The following is a 23,286-nucleotide window of genomic DNA, read 5'->3' as shown; positions in this document are numbered from 1 at the left end:
CACTCTCCCATCACTGGTAAATGGACGCACTGCTGAGCAGTTTTCTATTTATTTCCACTACAGTAGCCGGACACCCACAGTGGGGAGGACACTGGTTACTACATGGACCTGCCCCGTGCTGGCCAGAACTGGGGTACCCGCAACAGGCACAGCCTCACCTGGAGTGCACACACACCAAGGCCAGAGAGGGGCTTGGGTTTCTACAAAACGGAGTTAAAAAAATTTGTTCTATGGTTTCTTTTTTGTTTTTCTGGGTGTGTGCTGCCACACCTGGCTATCTTTTGTTTTTAGAGGTGGGGTCTTGCTGTATTGCCCAGGCTCTAACTTCTGGCCTCGAGTGACCCTCCTGCCTCAGCTTCCCAAAGCACTAGGATTATGGGTGTGAGTCACCACACTGTCCAGTTTCATGGTTCTACATGTCGACTGGATAACGGTTAGATTAAGAAAATCTCACCACACAAACGTATTAAAGTCCAAAATATGCTGAGTCGTGAGAGCAGGTGCCATGAACAGAGCACAGAGCTCTAAACAATGCTTTGGGGAGCCGTCACCAAACTTCAAGATGAGAATGCACCAACGGGAAACCCTGAGAAGTGTCAGAGCCCTATCCTTATCCTCTCCCCCGTGCCCTGTCCCCCGCACCCTGTCCCCCACACTCTGGCCCCCCGCACCCTGGCCCACAGAACCTCTGTCTCCTGGAACCAGACCCCTCCCACAGCTCGCATCTCTCCCAGGCATGATGACCACACAGCTCTCCCTAGGCCAGGGGAGAGGCCCCCCAGCTCAGCTCCTCGTAGCCCTGGTCTGCATGGGCTGCAGGCTCTGGGGAGGTGCCGCCCTTCTCCTCCACGCGCACCTTGTCCCAGTCCACCTTCTCCACGTCCACCAGGATCCGCATGAGCTCGGGGATGGAAAGGGCAGGGTGGGTGTCATTCAGCTGGATGGCCACCTGCAGGTCGCACAAGGGGTGCCATTCAGTCATCTCATCCCTTGTGGGCACCCATGGTTGTTGGCATATGAAGCTCCCCGAGTGAAGGAGCCAGCCCAGCCCTGAGGAGCCTGGAGAACAGGGAGGGGTTCTGGGAAGGGAGCAGGGAGGACAGCCGGGCTCACACTGTGGCAGGTGTGTGCTGTGTCTGACGTGCCTGCTGGTGAGTGCCCCACAGCAGTGTGCTCTGCTGCCAGTGTGTGCTGCAGCCGGAGGGGAGGAGCCGTGGCCACCGGGGCTGGGGGCTCTCTCACTGGAGCTATGAGGGCTTTGTTTGAAATAACTGCACTTAGCTCCGCCAAGCACATCTGACTTTGCACAGGAGCCTTTCACCATGTCCCCTGCTGACTTGACTCCTAACAAGGCTGGTGGCCCTTGTTCTGCGAGGGAGGGCCCAGGTGGGATCCTGGCCCAGGATGACGACACCCCAAGACAAGGGGCATGTGCCATCCCACTCTAGCTCCTTTTGGGACAGACACGAGAAAGCAACCTCAAGAGCCTGAAGGCGCCCAGCCCCTGGCACTGAGATCCCTCCCAGGGCCACCACGCACCTTGTCTGGGAATGTCTCGAAACACGTTCTCACAGGGTCCCGGCAGCCGAACTTGGACGACTTGAAGCGGCGGATGATGTCCTGGAGCGTGGCGGCCACCACGAAGTACTCCTGCTTCAGCCGCAGCTCCTTCCCCTCGAAGAACTGCACACAGCAGAGCAAGCTGGAGGGTGCAGGCTAGGGGCGCATGCCCCATGACCCAGTCCCAGGGCCATTCTCCTCCCCCAGGAAGCCCAGGTCAGCGACCTGGCTCAAGGGCGCAGGCAGAAGGCCGAGAGGAGCCCAGCTGCCTGACACTGGGGCCTGCCTGTGTGCCCTCAGGTCACTAAGGAGGGTCACCCTGCCTTGGGACAGACCCCGGGACACAGTGTCCATCTGTCAGGAGAAGTACAGTGCCAGCGCTACTCAGGAGCTGCACTGTCCAAGCACAGGCCTTCTGGAACATTCTGCACCTGGGGCTTGGGGTCTGCCAACAGTCTCATGGGGACAGGAGAGTACACTCTTTGATGAGCCTTCCGGCACCCAGGCCTTTGCTCTTGTGTGCACGGGTTACTTTCATAAAATAAAAAGCTAACTTTTTATTGCCCACTAGGGCATATTCTAAGGACTTGTCAGGCAACAACAACAAAAAGAAAGCCACTGGGCACTAAATGTAGGTGGCAGTGGGGAACATGGCTGCGACACCATCACCTAGCATGGGAAGGGCACGTGCCAAGTACCTTTCGAATGTCCCCAGGCATCAATGCCAGGTAGGCGCTACCGTTCCCTGGAGAGACAGATCACCTACTTGGGGAACTGGCACTGCGGGCTAGAACAGCAGACAGGCTGGAGGGCTGACAGGCTCCAGCTGGCCCCAAGGAGCAGCTGGCTGTGTGTTTATGAGGGGAATGGATAAGAGGGGAAGGTGGTAGAGAGTGTCCTCAGAGAGACCACCCCAGAGCTGCCAAGAGGCACGCGAGGACCCGCTTGGGCTTTATGGAGGACAGTGCCCCCCTCTCCTCCCCAAGGGCATTGTGTGTGCACCTGAGGCGGGAGGGCCACCAGGTGGCTGCTTGCCAAGGCCAACAAGAGGCCCCACCGGGGAGCCCAGCCAGTCAGCCCACCTCACTAAGCCGGAAAGCGACGCAGTCTGAGCAGGCCAGCTACTCACGTTATCGTTTGGATACAGGACCCTGGAGATGTTCTCGGCCAAGTTCCGGTCCAGGACCGCCTCGATGTAGTCTCCCACGTTGACTAAGAAGAAACGGAGTGGGGTCAGCACACACGTGCCTCCTGGCACCAGCACCGCAACCGCTCAGGGGCCTACTTGCAAAGGCCAATGAAACTCGCTCGAGCACAGGACTCCCCTAGCCGCTGCATTACTTCACCTCACCCCCACCCCTGGAGGTACACGTGATCCCTCCTGCAGCTCCCCTACGCACCGCATACAACTCCATCCCCCTCACGCCTCCCCAGGGGCACATGATCTGCACAAGCAGACCCTGGGTGCCCAGGGCCCAGGTGTCTCGGTCGCTCTGCCTGTAGGCCCTTCCCAGGCAGGTCCCACACACAGGTAAGCTACACCAGCCTCGTTTTCACCAGGATGCAGGTTCACCCTAGAGGAGGGCCGTGCAGCCTCCAGGACAGGGAGCCGCAGGGCGTGGTAAAGGCTGTGGGCGAGGGTGTCCGGGACCAGCCACCCACATGGACACAGGGGCACCGGGAACCACGGAACGTACAGTCCTGCAGCTTGAAGTCGTTGGGAGCCTTGGCGGACCACAGCCGCATGGTGTTGACGGTATTGTTCTTGTAGCCGGGCACCGGGGTGTCATAGGGCATGGCCAGCACCACCTGGCCACAAAACAGGTTGCTCAGGACGGAGTGGCGAGGGCCCCCACCGGCCCCTGAGCCTCTCCCCGCCCCAGCCTCTTCCTGGGCACCTGGCGCCCTGCTGGCCCCCCACGGTCTCCCCCTTCTGCCCAAACACATCCACCCAGCCCATGCTCAGCACCACAGTCCCCGTCCACGCCCGCCCCTGTGGTGCCACCTTGTCATCCTGAGAGGACCACCCGCCCCACCACCCTCCCCAGACCAGACCTGTCTTCTCACTTCACCTTCCTCAGGAATGGCTTCGAACGAAGAATCATCCCCATCCCGACTTCCTGAGGTGCCGCAGCACCAACCCCCACCTCCCTCCTTACCCTCCGCCCTCCACGCCTCCCCTCCTCACTCAACTCTGCTCTAGGAACTCCAATACACAGAGGCTCGCCCTGGAGATGACCTCTCTCAGCTCCACCTGCAGGAAGGTTGCTCCTGCAGCTGCCTTCCCCCTAGCACAAGCCCAGCCGCGCTCCCTCCACCCCAGCCTGGCTCCCCCTCTCCTTGACAAGCCCCCAGGTTCCCTTGCATCCAGAGACATCAGCTCCACTCCCACCAAGGGCAGGAGGAGGCTCACAAAGCTGAGGCTGGCCTGTGGTCCCAGCTTCCCGGCAGGCGCACTCAGGGATGCTTGGGTTCATCCCGGCACACACGTGCCTGTGGCACCGCCAGTCAGCTCAGCCAGCCACACAGGGGGCGCACCGGGGCCACCAAGACCAAAACCCCAGGATCCCTTTCCCTTCCTCTCTCCTGTCAACCCTTGCCCCTGCCCCACAAGGCGACATCCAAGTGAGCGACAAGTCCCCGGCAAGGCATTCCGGCCCCTTCCATCCTGGCCAGCCCTCGGGGCTCAGCCCATCTTCACAGCCTGCCTGCAATGTCCCGGTTCTCCAGCATCCCCACTCACACTGACACACTCATCCACGAACACATCTACAGTGCCGGTCCCCTGCCCTGCTTTTGCAAGTTAAATACAACTGTTCATGGCATTTTCAGCCTCCACGGCATGGCCCCAGCCACTCTAAGCCCATGTATTTGATTTAAAACTGTGTCCTACAAAGTTAGGACAACTCCCTCTGCACACCAGTGACCACCCAGCCTCCAGGCTCTCCTGTTATCACCCCTCCTTCTCCATCACAGGTGGCCAAATCTCACTGATGCCCCGACGTTCTCCTGCAGCCTCTCCTGCCGGCCCCTGCCCTGCCCCAGTCACCCCGGCTCCCAGCTGCCCTGAGCCTGGACTGGGTGCTCCCTCACATGGCCTCTGCGTGCCTGGCACCCCTCGCTGCTGAGTACTCTAGGCTCTTGCCCTGGTCCCCCATCAGCACCCTGCTGGGCAGGAGGGCCTGGCCCCATCCCCAGATGTTGCCCAGACCTCACACATACTCCAGGGGCTCTGACAGCTGACGCTTTGAGAGCCACGGGCCACGTATGGCACCAGGAGGCCAAGCGAGCTTGTCGCATGCTCCACAGATAGTGGGAGCTGTTTTCACCCACGCGGCGGTCCATGCCCCCATCCCATCAGAACACCCTCCTGCCTGCTCTTAAGCAGCAGGGTTCTCGTGAGCATCTGGCTGTGAGTGGACCCTGCCCAGCCCCAACACACAGCTCCTGCCCAGCGGGGCTTCCCCGCAGAGTCTCGCGCTGTGCTCAGCGCCTCCACTGTTTGGGAAGCTCCCATCAAAGCGTAAGAGACTGGGGAGATGAGGAGAATAAACCTCCCCCGGCTTTTACCTTAAGTCCTCCAGGGAGGCAGCAAGTCCCCCAAGACAGAAGAAGTCGAGATGACTAGGAATGAGCTGCAGCAGCCCCCTCACCCGGTCCCAGCCTTGCCGTGGACATTTCAGCCCAGGTACCTGTGTGTCCAGCCACTTCACGCCGTCGGGGGTGTGCTCCACGCGCCCGTAGAAGTGCACAGGAAGCATATACTCGGGCCGCGCTTTCTCCCAGGGGTTGCCGTAGCGCAGCCAGTCATCGGCCTCCTCTACCTGGAACGAGGAGAGCTGTGAGGGCACCCTCAGCGCAGATGTCCCAGGCCGCCGCCCTGTCCTGGACCCAGCAGACCGTGTGTCCAAGATCACACAGCACCTGGCACTTAAACTTACCTACAGCCACTTACCACGTCGGGATTCCCACTTCTGGCCAAGCCCACGTGGGTAAAATGAACACGGTGGACGCTAAAGTAACAAACTCAAAATTCAGAAACATGCACCCCAAAGAAAGACACTAAGAACCACTGACTGACACATGCTCCGACCCGGATGGAGCTTGAAAAACCTACACTCAGTGACAGAGGCCAGACAAAAACACCACGCGTCGCATGCGGCTATTTACAGGAAATGTTCAGAATGGGCACCTGCACAGAGAAGCAGGCGAGAGGCTGTCAGGGGCTGGGTATGACGGCAAATTGGTGCAGGCCTTCTTTCTGGGGTGATGAAAATGTTCTCAAGATAGACAGTGGTGATGGTTACCTAACTCTGAATATACTGAAATCGACTCTATTTCAATAAAGCTGTTACAGAACAATCACTAGAAGACATTGCTTTGACGGAGACACACTGGCCAGGCGGAGGCTCACGCCGACAGTTCCCAGCACTCTGGGAAGCCAAGGTGGAAGGATCGCTTGAGCCCACAAGGTCGAAGATGCAGTGAGCTATGACTGTACCACTGCACTTCAGCCTGGGCGACAGGGCAGGACCCTAACTCTAAAAAAAATGATTAAATTAAATTTTAAAAAGAAAGAAAGTGACGCTGCAAATCCACAAGTGCTGGGCCAAGCTGGCAGCTGGCAGTGAGGGTGCCCTGGATGCAGCCAGGAACACAAGCTGTTCCGGGAGGGCTTATTCCCAAAATCTGTGCCCAGTGGCACCCGAGACCAGTGAATACACAAAACCAATTCCCACACTAAAAGCGGCCCTGCAGACTCGAGCCACCCTTGTGCAGAAGCACTAGGGGCTGCTTTACCACCAGGTGACACAGTAACTCTGTCTGGTACAGCAGCAAGGGTGGGTTCTGAAATCTAAATTCCTAACACTGAAGTGAGATCAAGCCTCTTCTCTTGAGAACGAACAAGCAGCCCTAGTATGCTACACTGAGGGATTTCCTCTTAATGGTTCCTACACAGACATAAAGAGTCACGAGCAAGACTGTCTGGGCTGTGCTGTTCGGGAGGCACCTCCCCATGGTACTACCAGCAAGACCTTTCTGGTGGCATCTCCTTGTCCGCTGTGAGATTCCCCAACACCAGGGCCTGACCATCTCCTGCAGAGTTGCTCCAGGAGTCATCGGCAGAAGCAATAGCTTCCTACATACAAAGGCGGCCTGAGTCTCCCTTCCAGGGCCTCCCTGCCCCCTCAGCCAGGGTGCCAAGCAGGCTGGCCTGCGGCCCCTCTGGCCACACGCTGCTGGCCAACTCTGCCTGTATTTATTTCTTCCACAGCTAAAGCCAACTAAAAACCCACTGAATATGACCAGTTCCCATGAAAAGGGGATGGGAGGAGGGGTGAGCTTCACTTACTGATCATCCTGAACTATCATACAAGGTGGCAAGAGTTACAGGAACGAGGACCACCAGAAGGAAAAATGTCTCCGTGCTAAAACCAAAACCACCACCAATACCCTAAACCCTAACACCAACTAGGCGAAGGGGAGCCTCTGAGCTTCTGCCTTATAAACCCACACGTGACATGGGGACTGCTGGGGGCCAGAGCATCAGCATGTGCATGGACTGGACTGCCCTGGCGCTCAGGCAGCACGTGGAGGGCTGCGGCAGAGCTGTCCTGAGACAGTGGAGAAAGGTGCCTTTCTAAGGTTGCAGAGGGCATCTCCACAAATCAAGCAATGGATCCGAGTCCGTTTTAGGTTTACCTTTAGCCATTACTTTTCTTTACCAACATTTTATTGTGAGCGTTTTCAAACATGCAGAAACGTCATGCACCCACACCTAGGTGCTGTAAATAGTCTGTTGTTTCTCCATCTGCCAATCCGTTGATTTTGGGGTGCATTTAAAGTAAGCTGCAGACAGGAGTCCACATTCCCTCTGAACACATCGCTGTGCGTGTCATGGACAGCAGCTCCTTGCATGTTTACGTTTTGGGTTAATTTCTCTATGGTGAGAGGCATGAGTCCTACAGATGCCATGGACGAGCTCTGGAGGCTGCACCCGCCATGCGGCCCAACCCACTTCCCACCCCTGCCCCAAGGACATCTCTACCACCCATCAAACACACATTCATTGGGGCTGCACACTCTGATGCTACAAATCTTTTGATTCTAACCCCAGACTAGCTTTATTTGTGACTTGCAGGCCCCAGACGATATTAAATAAACCATTCTCCAACTGAATGGAATAGTGGTGACTTCCATTCTGAGGCATATGGGAAGGGAGCTGCTCCCCAGGGAGGAGGAGGCTGCATTTTAAGGCCACGCCCTCCTCCCTGCCTGGGTCTCAACCACCTCACTTAGCTGTAATGTGAGGCTTCAAGATCGAGGCTCACTCCTTCCAAGGGCCACTGTACTACGCAGAGTCCAGTCTCTAACCCCAAAGGCACTGTCCCCTCACTGGGGTCAGGCAGTGAAGGCAGAAGGTGAGAGCAAAAGCTACAACTGCTCTTCTAACTACTTAGGGCCAACATCCCACTGAGGCTGACCCCAAAAGCACCACCCTGCACTCTGCATTTTGGTGCAGAGGGTCACCAGAGTGACCCTCGCTGCCTGGCTGCTATTGGCCCTAACTGGGAGCTACTGTAAGGCTCAGCCAGGCTTCTGTGTCCTGCATGCCCCAACTTCCCCATCACCAGGCAGAGGCAGCTGGCAAAAAGCTCACACAGGGCCCAGGCTCTCCCAGGCCATGTGGGCCAAGGAGCCGGAGCAAGGGAGCTGCCCTGAATTGCTCCACGTTGCCCTGGCCGGCCTGCAGTTCCCCGGCGGGGGCGCGGGAAGTATAAAAAGACTAACTGCAAGTGTTACCATTTTATTGTGTGAACAAGAGCTGGAAACCAGTGAAGAAATGAAATCTCACCCACCTGCCAGCCATTGACAATCTTCTGGTTAAAAATCCCAAATTCATAGCGGATTCCATAGCCGTACGCTGCCAGGCCCAAGGTGGCCATTGAGTCAAGGAAACACGCTGAGAAATCAATCACAGATCAGTCAGAATCGAAGGCACAGCACCAAGGTCCCATGGGGAGGCAGCCCACGGGACGCAAGGCAGAGATTCAGAGGGGATCACACTGACTTCAGGCTTCACTGAGAGGAAAACTGGAGCCCTCACCCTCCCCATGAGATCCTGGGGCCACACACAGAAGACATCAACGTGGTTACTCAAAGGGCACGGGAGGATGGGGAGATGAAGAATCCCAGAGAACTCCGCCAGGCCGGGAACCTCTCTAAACAGGAAGCCTCCCACTGCCCCACTCTTGAGGCCTCGCCAATCCCCTGCACATTCCACTGAAACCCAAGCTGTTCTGACAGCAGGGACACATCAACACACCAAGCCTCACCCTACTCCTCAGTGAAGCCGGCACAGCAGTGGCAGCTGGCCACGTGCAAATCAACGTCCACCTGTGCAAACACCGCAGTACCAGGGGCCCCAAGGCGCTACAGCACGTGTCATTAAACCCAGCCCTTGTTCCAATCAAAACTTCTTAGAAGAAAAACAAAACAATGTTTTGAATAAAGATTTAGAGGCTAGGTGTGGTGGCTCACACCTGTGATCCCAGCACTCTGGGAGGCTTAGGTGGGACGATCGCTTGAGTCCAGGAGTTTGAGACCAGTCTGGGCAACATAGTGAGACCCTGTCTCTATAAAAAATACAAACAATTAGCCGTGCATGGTAACGCATGCCTGTGGTCCCAGCTACTCGGGAGGCTGGTGTGGGGGAATTGCTTGAGCCAGAGAGGTTGAGGCTGCAGTGAGCCAAGACTGTGCCACGGCACTCCAGCCTGGGCGAGAGTGAAATGCAGCCTTATTAACGCTTCAGGACCAGCTGGGCGCGGCGGCTCACGCCTGTAATCCTAGCACTTTGGGAGGCCGAAGCGGGCAGATCATGAGGTCAGGAGATCAAGGCCATCCTGGCTAATGCGGTGAAACCCCATATCTACTAAAAATACAAAAAAATTAGCCAGGCGTGGTGGCGTGCACCTATAGTCCCAGCTACTCGGGAGGCTGAGGCAGGAAAATGGTGTGAACCCGGGAGGCAGAGCTTGCAGTGAGCTGAGATCACGCCACTGCCCTCCAGCCTGGGCGACAGAGCAAGACTCCATCTCAAAAAAAATAAATAAATAAAAAATTCAGGATTAAAAAATCAAAAAAACACCGACATGGAACACTAGTAACTAAAATAAAATGTCCAATCCATGGAACACACAGATGCCTGTGAGGCCCTCTGCTGAGGGAGAGGGATGAGGGAGCGTCACGGACTCTTGTTCTGGGGACTTGCCTGCAGGAGGGAAGCACATGAAGCCATGGCGGGCTCAGTGCTGCCTGGGTCTGTGGGTACGGGGCCCTGTGGGCAGAAGGCAAAGGCTCTACTCATATCTGGCCATGGAGAAGGATGGAGGGAGGAGCAAGGGGCAGGCAAGGTGACTGGGAAAGCCCAAGGACCCGGAACACCCCAAATGGAAGCAGGTCTCAGGGCTGGGGAGGGAGCAGTCCACAGTCTCCAGCTTGGAGGTGAGACGTGGGGTGAATGGCCGCCCCTGGGGTTGTCAGTAGATGGGGACAAAGGAGGCTGGAGCTTCCCTTGAGTGTAGGAAGCCCAGTTTTGCATTTGATGAGAAGGGACGTAGCAGGAAGATGGTGGTGACCCATCACATGTTGCAAAGGCCGGGGCGTGGAGAGGGCTGAAAACCTTCAAAGCTCAGTGCCCTGCCTTCTTATTTCAAGGCAATCTGCTGACTGTATCAGAGTTGAAACTGCCTGCTGCAAGCAGGGCCACGTCCATAAATCATCTTTCCATCCTTTGGGCTGTCTGCCAATCACTGGCTCTTGTGCCCTGGAAAGTGGTCAGCATATCGGGAGCCCCTCCCAGCACCAGCTTACTCCATGCTGGCAGGACTGGTCTTCATGATAATGATGACATGCCCCTTGTGTGAAAGAAAACATGTATTTTCCCCTTTTCCCCCGAATAGTGGCAAAGATTTCAATCTGAAGAACACACTGGCCCATCCGCTCAAAGCCAATTTACCCTGAAGCCAATTTACCTGACCCTGGCCTCACTACATGGCCACCAACCAAGCCAACAGGTCCAAGAGAGCTCCTCCTGGATGGGGCAGCTTACCTGCCAGCCTCCCCAGGCCTCCATTCCCAAGGCCAGCATCTTCTTCTATCTCCTCAAGTTCCTCCAAGTCCAACCCCAACTGCAAACAAAAACAGAGGCAGCATTTTAATGTTACTCAATATTTTCCCTTGAATGACAGGCTGAAAGATACGTAAGTCTTGTGAGCTTATGCTAAAAATTAGAGTCTGGGTTCTGTTAGACTTGAAAATCCAATGTTAAAATTTGATGTTAATGCATGGAAATGAAAGTTTACAAATATTTCAAAAACATTTATTGCCAGGTAGTTAACCTATTAATAGTGAACAAATTATAACATGTATCCTAAAAACAAAACCAATGGTTCTGTCATTCTCTAATTTCACATAGGTTGAGATATTTACATGACATATTTTTAAACTGAACCCTAAAAGCACTTTTCCTGTGGTGATTCCAATTGTATTCAAACAATGTTGTGAAATAGATATGTCATGCTAAAAATTAGAGAAAAAGCAATAAAATCACGATTGACAATTAACGCCATTCCAGAAGCCGAACTCAGTACTCTCATTATGGCATCTGGATAAATATTCCATTAATCTGGATTTAGTGCGCGAACTTGACAAATTGCTCACATTATCTGGATTGGTAGTCTTTAAACTTTTTGGTCTCAGAAGAATCCAAACAGCTTTTGTTTATTTGAATTACATATATTGATATTTATCAAATTACAAATTAAAATGCAGACCTTTTTAAAGTATACATATGAATTCATTTAAAAATAGTAAACCCAATACATGTTAACATAAACAACAAAGTTTAATTTAAAAAAAGTACATTTTTGGCCGGGCGCGGTGGCTCAAGCCTGTAATCCCAGCACTTTGGGAGGCCGAGACGGGCGGATCACGAGGTCAGGAGATCGAGACCATCCTGGCTAACACGGTGAAACCCCGTCTCTACTAAAAATACAAGAAAATTAGCCGGGCGAGGTGGCGGGCGCCTGTAGTCCCAGCTACTCGGGAGGCTGAGGCAGGAGAATGGCGTGAACCTGGGAGGCGGAGCTCGCAGTGAGCCGAGATCGCGCCACTGCGCTCCTGCCTGGGCGGCAGAGCAAGACTCCGTCTCAAAAAAAAAAAAAGTACATTTTTGAAACCAAAAAAAATCCACTGAGAAGAGTGGTAGTATTTTAAATAACAATAGCAAAGTTACAAATGATTTAGCATACACTAAGTCAAATGAATGGTATTGACACATACAGTAATTTGATTCAGGGTAAAATTTCAAAATACTGTGACTTGAACTTAATTCCTAAAGCAATTTCAAAGGGTACATTCCACCAACAACATTTTGGATATAGGGAGGGGGGTGCTAGGATTTACTCAATAATGCATTACTTGCTCAAAGTTAAGAAATAAGTTTAACTACAACATAACCAACCAGAAAACCTCTAAGTTTATGGTCTAAACCGATCTTAAAACCTCTCATTCATAAAAAAATCTATTAAATTCAAAAAATCCATTAAACTTTTTAAAAATCTCTATATATTTTTCTAAAGACAGGCTACAAGTCAACATAGGGAAAGATGTTTAGTTCCTTCATGTGTTTAAATTGAGTGCCTACAGCACACTCATCCCACCTAGGAGGGCAAATGTCACCTTGATTTTGTGAGCATTCGAGAAAGATGTAAAAAGTCTGGGTGTGGTGGCTCAAGTCTGTCATCCCAACATTTTAGGAGGCCAAGGTGGGAGGATCATTTGATCTCAGAAGTTCAAGACCAGCCTGGGCAACATAATGAGATGTCTCTACTAAAAATAAAAAATAGGCGACGTGGCGGGCGGCTGTAGTCCCAGCTACTTGGGAGGCTGAGGCAGGAGAATGGCGTAAACCCAGGAGGCGGAGCTTGCAGTGAGCTGAGATCCGGCCACTGCACTCCAGCCTGGGCGGCAGAGCGAGACTCCGTCTCAAAAAATAATAATAAAATAAAATAAAAAATAGGCCGGGCGCGGTGGCTCAAGCCTGTAATCCCAGCACTTTGGGAGGCCGAGATGGGCGGATCACGAGGTCAGGAGATCAAGACCATCCTGGCTAACACAGTGAAACCCCGTCTCTACTAAAAAATACAAAAAACTAGCCGGGCGAGGTGGCGGGCGCCTGTAGTCCCAGGTACTTGGGAGGCTGAGGCAGGAGAATGGTGTAAACCCGGGGGGCGGAGCTTGCAGTGAGCTGAGATCCGGCCACTGCACTCCAGCCTGAGCGAGACTCCGTCTCAAAAAAAAAATAAAAAAATAAAAAAATAAAAAATAAAAAATAAATTAGCTGGGTGTGATGGCGCATGCCTACAGTCCTGGCTACTCGGGAGGCTGAGGCGGATGACTTGAGCCCGGGAGGTTGAGGCTACAGTGAGCCGTGATCGTATCATTGTACTCCAGCCTGGGTGACAGAGTAAGACCCTGTCTCAACAACGACACAAAAAGTAGCTAACAGAAAGTCCAAAACTGCTGAAGTGAGCTTCTGAACTGAAGACAGAAAAAGTGCACTGCAGTACACCCAGTAACCTTTATCTCTTTATTGAGATATAATTCATTAACCATAAAATTCACCTTTTAAAAGTGTATGTTCACAAAATTGTGCAACCATCACCACTAATTCCAAACCATCATATCAAAAAGCAGTCCCGTGCCCATCAGCAGTCATAACCTATTTCCCCCACCTCTGCCAATCACTGATCTACTCTCCATCTCTATGGATCTACCTATTTTGGTTATTTCATGGCTTCTTCCAATGAGTATGTATTCAAGCTTCATCCATGTTGTGCCATACGTCAGCCCTTCCCGTCTTTGTACTGCTGTGTACTATTCCACTGTATGGCTAGCCCACATTTTGCTTACCTATATATCAACTGATAAACATTTGGATGTTTCCACTTTTGGCTGTTATGAACAATACTGCTGTGAAATTCATATACGATTTTTCATGTAGACATATGTTTTCATTTCTTTCAGGCCTATACCTTGGTATGGAAATGCTAGGCTACATGAGAATTCCATGCTTAACTTTTTGAGTAACTGCCAGACTATTTTCCAAAGTGACTGCAAGATTTGACAATCACACCAATGGCTATATACCCTCACCAACACTTGTTTTCTGTGTTTATGATTATAGCCATTCTCGTGGGTATGAAGCGGCATCTCATTGTGGTTTTGATTTGCATTTCCCTCATAGCTAATCACATTAAGCATCTTTTTTGTGCACGTGGATATCATCTTTGGAGAAACATCCAAGTCTTTTTGCCCATTTTTCAATTGGGTTGCCTTTTTGTGGCTGTCAGAGTTCTTTACATATATTCTGGATACTAGACTCTTATCAGATTTAGGATTTACAAATGTTTTCCCTCATTTTGTAGGTTGTCTTTATTTAACGCACAAAAGTTTTTCATTTTGATGAAGTCCAATGTATCTATTTTTTCTTTCGTTGCTTGGGTTTTTGGTGTCATATCTAAGAAATCATTCTAATCCAAGGTCACGAAGATTGATCTCTATATATTTTTCTAAAAGTTGTATTCTTTTAGCTCTTACCATTTAGGTCTTTGATCGATTTTGAGCTAATTTTTGTATGTAGTGTGAGGTAGGGGTTCAATTTCATTTATTTGCATGTAGATATCCAAATATCCCAATACCGTTTGTTGAAAAGACATCTTTCTCCATTGAATTGTTTTGGTACCTATTTCCTTTCAAAAAAATCTATTGATCTATATGACACCAATCTTACAGGCAACAAAGGAAAAAATAAACAAACTAGACTTCATAAAAATTAAAAACTTTTGTGAATCAAAAGATACTATCGACCGGGCGCAGTGTCACACACCTGTAATCCCAGCACTTTGGGAGGCCAAGGCAAGTGGATCACTTCAGGTTAGGAGTTTGAGAACAGCCTGACCAACAAGGTGAAACCTCATCTTTATATAGAGAGTAATATAATATGTACTATCAACACAGTAAAAAGACAAGCCATAGAATGGGAGAAAATACTCACAAATCACGTATCTGATAAGCTATTAATATCTAGGACAAATAGAGAATTCTTAAAATTCGACAACAAAAAAACAAACAACCTGATTCAAAATGAGTAAACGACTTGAACAGGCTTTTCTTCAAACAAGATATACAAATGGCCAACAAGCACATGAAAAGATGCTCAGCATTATTAGTTATCAGGAACATGCAAATAAAAACTATAAGACACCATTTTACACCCATTTAGAATGACTACTATCAAAAAATAGTAGTCATTTCTATTTTCAATTCAAAAGAAGCATTGGTGAGGATGTACAGAAACTGGAACTCTTGCCTACTTTTGGTAGGAATGTAAAATGGTGCTACTGCTGTGGAAAACATTTTGGTAGTTCCAAAAAAAATTAAAAATGAAACTGCCATATGATCCATTAATTCCATTTCTAGGTATATAATCAGAAGCACTGAAAGCAGGATCTTAAAGAGATATTTGTACAACTATGTTCACAGCAGCATTATTCACAATAGCCAAAGGTAGAAGCTCCCCAATGTCCACTGAGAGATGAATGGATAAACAAAATATGGTATATACACATAATAAAAATTTATTCAGCCTTTACAAGGAATGAAGTACTGGCACATGCTACAACATGGATGAACCTTCAGGACATTTTGCTTGAGTGAGATAAGCCAGTCACAAAAGGACAAATAACGTATGATTCCACTTAAATGAGTACCTAGAGTAGCCAAATTCATAGAGACAAAAAGCAGAACAGTGGTTTTCAGGGGCTAGGCAAAGAGGAAAGGAGGAGTTATTTTTTAATGGGTATAGAGTTTCAGTTAGGAAAGATGAAAAAGTTCTAGAGATGGATGGTGGTGATGGATAAAGAACAAGGTAAAGGTACTTAATGCAATTGAACTGTACAGTTAAAAAAGGTTACAATGGCAAATTTTATGTTATGTATATTTTACCACAATTTTTTTAATTGGCAGAAAAACAACAGACCATACATATGAGACTTATTGCTGGACTTTTTTTTTTTTTTTTTTTTTTTTTTTTTTTTTGGAGACAGGGTCTCGTTCTATCACCCAGGCTGGAGTGCAGTGGCACGATCCCAGCTCACTGCAGCCTCGACCTCCTGGGCTAAAGCAATCCTCCTCCTCAGCCTCCAGAGTAGCTGGGACCACAGGTGAGCACCACCACACCTGACTAATTTTTTTCTTTAAATTTTCTTGTAGAGACAGGGTTTCACCATGCTGCCCAGCCTGGTCACAAACTCTTGAGCTCATGCAATCCACCCACCTTGGCCTCCCAAAGTGCTGGGATTACAGGTGTGAGCCACCATGCCCAGCCTATTTCTGGGACTCTTAATTCTAATTCCATTGTTCTGTCCTTATGCTTCTAACACACAGTCTTGATGACTGCTGCTTTGCAGTAAATTTTGAAATTATGAAGTGTGAGTCTTCCAATTCTTTTCTTTTTCAAGGTTTTTTTGATTATTCCTGGTCCCTTGCTTTTTCTTTTTTCTTTCTTTTTTGTTTGAGATGGAGTTTCACTCTTTTTGCCCAAGCTGGAGTGCAATGGTGTGATCTCAGCTCACAACCTTTGCCTCAAGCAATTCTCCCGCCTCAGCCTCCCAAGTAGCTGGGATTACAGGCATGTACCACTACGCCCAGCTAATTTGATATTTTTAGTAGAGATGAGGTTTCTCCATGTTGGTCAGGCTGGTGTTGAACTCCTGAGCTCAGGTGATCTGCCCACCTTGGCCTCCTAAAGTGCTGGGATTACAAGTGTGAGCCACCATCCTGGCCTTTTTTTTTTTTTTTTTTTAAGGCAGGGTCTGTCTTGCTCTGTCACCTAGGCTGGAGTGCAGCGGTGCAATCTTGGCTCACTGCAACCTCTCACTGCAAGCCCTGTCCTCCAGGGCTCAAGCGATTCACCTGCCTCAGCCTCCCAAAGTGCAGGGACGCCAGCTGCCCGCCGCGACACCCGGACTTCTCTTGCATTTCTAGCAAGGTTTTAGAATCAGCTTGTCAATCTCTGCAAAGAAGCCAAATGGAACTTAGATGGAGACTTCACTATATCTGTAGATCAATTTGGGGAGTGCTGCTATCTTAACAACATTGAGTCTTCCAAGATGTTAACATGAGATCCCTTTCCATATTTAGCTCTTCCTCAATGTCTTTGTTTTCAGGGTATAGGTTTTGCATTTTTTTGGTTAAATTTACACCTAAGCATTTTATTCTTTTTGATGCTATTGTAAATGGTATGAAACTATTTTCTTAATTTCATTTTGGATTTATTCCATCTGGACTGAATTAATGAAATGTTCCATTTGGATTGCAGATGTATAGAAATACAGTTGATTTTTGTAGATTGATCCTATATCCTGCAACCTTGCTGATCTCATTTATTAGTTCTAATGGTCTTTACTCAATTCCTTAGGGTTTTCTAGATCATGTAATCTGCAAATAGAGTTAGTTTTACTTCTGCCTTTCCAATCTGGATGCTTCTTATTTCATTTCCTTGCCAAATACCCTGGCCAAGACTCTGAGTACAATGTTGAGTAAGAGTTGTGAGACCAGGTCGGGTGTGGTGGCTCCGCGCCTGTAATCCTAGCACTTTGGGAGGCCAAGGTGGGCAGATTACTTAAGGTCAGGAGTTTGAGACCAGCCTGGTCAACACGGTGAAACCCCGTCTCTACTAAAAATGCAGAAACTAGCCAGAAATCACTTGAAACCGGGAGGCGGAGTTTGCAGTGAGCCGAGATCAAGCCACTGCACTCCAGCCTGGGCAACAGAGAGAGACTCTGTCTCAAAAAAATAAAAAGAAGTTGTGAGAGCAGACATCCTTGGGACACAGTGGTCGGTTAAACACCAGATGGGGACCCAGTCTGTCAAATGTAAATTCTGTGAAAACTCTACAGGACAAACCCAGTTCCAACAAACTAATTGCAGGGAAGAAAATAAAAAAGAGGAGATATCTATAGATTAAGAAAGATGTGGCCAGGCAAGGTGGCACACACCTGTAATCCCAGCACTTTGGGAGGCCGAGGCAGATGGATCAGTTGAGATCAGGAGTTTGAGACCAGCCTGACCAACATGGTAAAACCCTGTCTCTACTAAAATTACAAAAATTAGCCAGGTGAGGTGGCACACACCTGTAATCCCAGTTCCTAGGGAGGATGAGGCAGGAGAATTGCTTGAACCCGGGAGGCAGAGGTTGCAGTGAGCTAAGTGTCACTGCACTCCAGCCCAGGTGACAGAGTGAGACTCCGTCTCCAAAAAAAAAAAAAGAAAAAGAAAAGTTTAAAAAAACAAATGCAATTTAGTTTCTGAACATGCTGTTAAAAAGTTGTATCATGATCAGAAAAACTTATACCCTGCCTGAGAAGTTGACATTAAAGAATTACTGACTTGGGAGGCTGAGGTGGGTAGATCACGAGGTCAGGAGTTCAAGACCAGCCTGATCAACATGTTAAACCCAGTCTTTACTAAAAATCCAAACATTAGCTGGGAGTGGTGGCATGTGCTTATAATTCCAGCGACTCAGGAGGCTGAGGCAGGGGAATCATTTGAACCTGGGAGGCAGAGGTTGCAGTCAGCCAAGATCGCGCCATTGTACTCCAGCCTGGGTGACAGAGCAAGACTCCATCTCAGAAAAAAAAAGAATTACTGTCAGTATTTTAGGAATAATGAAATAACTATTTTTAGGAGTTCCTTATCTTTTTGAGACACCTACTGAAAAATATATATATACACACACACACACACACACACACACACACACACACTTTTTTTTTTTTTTTTGAGACAGAGTCTCGCTCTGTTACCCAGCCTGGAGTGCAGTGGCGCAATCTTGGCTCACTGAAACCTCCACCTCCTGGGTTCAAGCAATTCACCTACCTCAGCCTCCTGAGTAGCTGGCACTACAGGCGCATGCCACCACACCCGGCTATTTTTTTTTTTTTTTTTTTGTATTTTAGTAGAGACAGGGTTTCACCATTGTTGCCCAGGCTGGTCTTGAACTCCTGAGCTCAGGCAATCCGCCCACCTCGGCCTCCCAAAGTGCTAGGATTACAGGTGTGAGCCACCGTGCACGGCCACCTACTGAAATATTTACAAGTGAATACCATGCTGCTTCAGGTTGGCTTAAATAACCTGCATGTGGTGGGGTATGACGAACACACTACTGGCCGTGAGGTGGAGCTGGTGACTAGAGAAGGCAGAAGGTGGGTGTGTGGCACAGGTTCACTGTAACAGTCACTCAATCTTCGTGTATGTGTAAAATGTTTCATAATGAAGATCACTTTTAATGCATCCTTAATAGCTCAATCAAGAGTGGGCTGCTGCTTTTGAACCACTACTTTTTAGTATAAACTGCTCCTCTGGACGACTCAGGCCGGACAATGCATTTGCGCCACATTTTCTTTTTGGCGTTCCATTAGAAATGGGAGCATCACTTTTTCTTCCACCTGAAGCATCTGGCACTATGTCTCACACCTAGACACACCCAGCACAGGAACCTGGAAACACTGAAAGCCCAGTGATCACGAAAATATTTCAAACACAAGAATAAATAAAAGCTAAACTGCAAGTAAAATATCACTTTTAAGAAAAAAGTGTACAAAGTTTATTTTTAATTTTAATTTTTATTTTTTATTATTATACTTTAAGTTTTAGGGTACATGTGCACAACGTGCAGGTTTGTTACATACATATCCATTTGCCATGTTGGTGTGCTGCACCCATTAACTCATCATTTACATTAGTTATTTCTCCTAATGCTATTTCTCCCCTCTCCCCCCACCCCAAAACAGACCCCGGTGTGTGATGTTCCCCTTCCTGTGTCCAAGTGTTCTCCCTGTTCAATTCCCACCTATGAGTGAGAACATGCCGTGTTTGGTTTTCTATCTTTGCAATAGTCTGCAGAGAATGATGGTTTCCAGCTTCATCCATGTCCCTACAAAGGACATGAATTCATCCTTTTTTATGGCTGCATAGTATTCCGTGGTGTATATGTGCCACATTTTCTTAATCCAGTCTATCACTAATGGACATTTGCGTTGGTTCCAAGTCTTTGCTATGGTGAATAGTGCCGCAATAGACATATGTGTGCATGTGTCTTTATAGTAGCATGATTTATAATCCTTTGGGTATATACCCAGTAATGGGATGGCTGGGTCAAATGGTATTTCTAGTTCTAGATCCTTGAGGAATCACCACACTGTCTTCCACAATGGTTGAACTAGTTTACGGTCCCACCAACAGTGTAAAAGTGTTCATATTTCTCCACATCCTCGCCAGCATCTGTTGTTTCCTGACTTTTTAATGCTCGCTATTCTAACTGGTGTGAGATGGTATCTCATTGTGGTTTTCATATGCATTTCTCTGATGGTCAGTGATGATGAGCATTTTTTCATGTGTCTGTTGGCTGCATAAATGTCTTCTTTTGAGAAGTGTCTGTTCATATCCTTCACCCACTTTTTGATGGGGTTGTTTGATTTTTTTCTTTTTTTTTTTTTTAGACGCAGTCTCGCTCTGTCGCCCAGGCTGGAGTGCAGTGGCCGGATCTCAGCTCACTGCAAGCTCCGCCTCCCGGGTTCCCGCCATTCTCCTGCCTCAGCCTCCCGAGTAGCTGGGACTACAGGCGCCCGCCACCTCGCCCAGCTAGATTTTTGTATTTTTTAGTAGAGACGGGGTTTCACCGTGTTAGCCAGGATGGTCTCGATCTCCTGACCTCGTGATCCGCCCGTCTCGGCCTCCCAAAGTGCTGGGATTACAGGCTTGAGCCACCGCGCCCGGCTGTTTGATTTTTTTCTTGTAAATTTAAGTTCTTTGTAGGTTCTGGATATTAGCCCTTTGTCAGATAGATAGATTGCAAAAATTTTCTCCCATTCTGTACGTTGCCTGTTCACTCTGATGGTAGTTTCTTTTGCTGTGCAGAAGCTCTTTAGTTTAATTAGATCCCATTTGTCAATTTTGGCTCTTGTTCCCATTGCTTTTGGTGTTTTAGACATGAAGTCCTTGCCCATGCCTATGTCCTGAATGGTACTGCCTAGGTTTTCTTCTAGGGTTTTTATGGTTTTAGGTCTAACATTTAAGTCTCTAATCCATCTTGAATTAATTTTTGTATAAGGTGTAAGGAAGAGATCCAGTTTCAGCTTTCTACATATGGCTGGCCAGTTTTCCCAGTACCATTTATTAAATAGGGACTCCTTTCCCCATTTCTTGTTTTTGTCAGGTTTGTCAAAGATCAGATAGTTGTAGATGTGTGGTATTATTTCTGAGGGTTCTCTTCTGTTCCACTGGTCTGTATATCTGTTTTGGTACCAGTACCATGCTGTTTTGGTTACTGTAGCCTTGTAGTATAGTCTGAAGTCAGGCAGTGTGATGCCTCCAGCTTTGTTCTTCTGGCTTAGGACTGTCTTGGCAATGCGGGCTCTTTTTTGGTTCTGTATGAACTTTAAAGTAGATTTTTCCATTTCTGTGAAGAAAGTCATTGGCAGCTTGATGGGGATGGCATCTACAAATTACCTTGGGCAGTATGGCCATTTTCACGATATTGATTCCTCCTATCCATGAGCATGGTATGTTCTTCCATTTGTTTGTGTCCTCTTTTATTTCATTGAGCAGTGATTTGTAGTTCTCCTTGAAGAGGTCCTTCACATCCCTTGTAAGTTGGATTCCTAGGTATTTTATCCTCTTTGAAGCAATTGTGAATAGGAGTTCACTCACGATTTGGCTGTCTGTTATCGGTATACAGGAATGCTTGTGATTTTTGCACACTGATTTTGTATCCCGAGACTTTGCTGAAATTGCCTATTAGCTTAAGGAGATTTTGGCCTGAGACAATGGGATTTTCTAAATATACAATCATGTCATCTGCAAACAGGGACAGTTTGATTTCCTCTTTTCCTAATTGAATACCCTTTATTTCTTTCTCCTGCCTGATTGCCCTGGCTAGAACTTCCAACATTATGTTGAATAGGAGTGGTGAGAGAGGGCATCCCTGTCTTGTACCAGTTTTCAAAGGGACTACTTCCAGTTTTTGCCCATTCAGTATGATATTGGCTGTGGGGTTGTCACAAATAGCTCTTATTATTTTGAGATATGTTCCATCAATACCTAGTTTATTGAGAGTTGCTGGCACGTAGAGCTGCTGAATTTTGTCAAAGGCATTTTCTGCACCTATTGAAATAATCATGCAGTTTTTGTCTTTGGTTCTGTTTATATGATGGATCACGTTTATTGATTTACGTATGTTGAACCAGCCTTGCATCCCAGGGATGAAGCCCACTTGATCCTGGTGGATAAGCTTTTTGATGTGCTGCTGGATTCGGTTTGCCAGTATTTTATTGAGGATTTTTGCATCAATGTTCAACAGGAATAATGATCTAAAATTCTCTTTTTTTGTTGTGTATCTGCCAGGCTTTGGATCAGGATGATGCTGGACTCATAAAACGAGTTAGAGAGGATTCCCTCTTTTTCTATTGATTGGAGTAGTTTCAGAAGGAATAGTACCAGCTCCTCCTTGTACCTCTGGTAGAAGTCAGCTGTGAATCCATCCGGTCCTGGACTTTTTTTGGTTGGTAGGCTATTAATTATTGCCTCAATTTCAGAGTCTGTTATTGGTCTATTCAGGGATTCAACTTCTTCCTGGTTTAGTCTTGGGAGGGTGTATGTGTCCAGGAATTTATCCACTTCTTCTAAATTTTCTATTTATTTGCGTACAGGTGTTTATAGTATTCTCTGATGGTAGTTTGCATTTCTGTGGGATCAGGGGTGATATCCCCTTTATCGTTTTTTATTGTGTCTATTTGATTCTTCTCTCTTTTCCTCTTTATTAGTCTTGCCAGCAGTCTATCAATTTTGTTGATCTTTTCAAAAAACCAGCTCCTGGAGTCATTGATTTTTTGAAGGGTTTTTGTGTCTCTATCTCCTTCAGTTCTGCTCTGATCTTAGTTATTTCTTGCTTTCTGCTAGCTTTTGAATGTGTTTGCTCTTGCTTCATCTAGTTCTTTTAATTGTGATGTTAGGGTGTCAATTTTAGCTCTTTCCTGCTTTCTCTTGTGGGCAGTTAGTGCTATAAATTTCCCTCTACACACTGCTTTAAATGTGTCCCAGAGATTCTGGTATGTTGTGTCTTTGTTCTCATTGGTTTCAAAGAACATATCTATTTCTGCCTTCATTTTGTTATGTACCCAGTAGTCATTCAAGACCACGTTGTTCAGTTTCCATGTAGTTGAGTGGTTTTGAGTGAGTTTCTTAATCCTGAGTTCTAGTTTGATTGCACTGTGGTCTGAGAGACAGTTTGTTATAATTTCCGTTCTTTTACATTTGCTGAGGAGTGCTTTACTTCCAAATGTGTGGTCAATGTTGGAATAAGTGTGATGTGGTGCTGAGAAGAATGTATATTCTGTTGATTTGGGTAGAGAGTTCTGTAGATGTCTATTAGGTCCGCTTGATGCAGAGCTGAGTTCAAGTCCTGGATATCCTTGTTAACTTTCTGTCTCACTCATCTGTCTAATGTTGGCAGTGGGGTGTTAAAGTCTCCCATTATTATTGTGTGGGAGTCTAAGTCTCTTTGTAGGTCTCTAAGGACTTGCTTTATGAATCTCGGTG

The 23,286-nt window shown here is 48.0% G+C and overlaps 1 protein-coding gene across 1 annotated transcript in view; it reads right to left on the bottom strand.

Annotated features, from left to right (window-relative positions):
* The window catches only part of PYGB (glycogen phosphorylase B), a 59,838-nt gene that overhangs the window by 18,166 nt on the left and 18,386 nt on the right, over positions 1 to 23,286 (bottom strand). The window contains exons 3-9 of the mRNA XM_050745465.1: positions 10,676 to 10,754; positions 8,421 to 8,524; positions 5,253 to 5,384; positions 3,258 to 3,369; positions 2,690 to 2,772; positions 1,540 to 1,683; positions 857 to 949 (exon numbers count right to left, since the gene is read on the bottom strand). Of these exons, the coding sequence (XP_050601422.1) occupies positions 857 to 949; positions 1,540 to 1,683; positions 2,690 to 2,772; positions 3,258 to 3,369; positions 5,253 to 5,384; positions 8,421 to 8,524; positions 10,676 to 10,754 (747 nt within the window). The remainder of the gene's footprint in view (positions 1 to 856; positions 950 to 1,539; positions 1,684 to 2,689; positions 2,773 to 3,257; positions 3,370 to 5,252; positions 5,385 to 8,420; positions 8,525 to 10,675; positions 10,755 to 23,286) is intronic.

Source organism: Macaca thibetana, chromosome 10 (assembly GCF_024542745.1).
Source record: "Macaca thibetana thibetana isolate TM-01 chromosome 10, ASM2454274v1, whole genome shotgun sequence".
In the NCBI taxonomy this organism is placed as follows: domain Eukaryota; kingdom Metazoa; phylum Chordata; class Mammalia; order Primates; family Cercopithecidae; genus Macaca; species Macaca thibetana.
The sequence above is the reverse complement of the archived record's forward strand: the minus strand, read 5'-3'. Positions and strand labels throughout refer to the sequence as shown.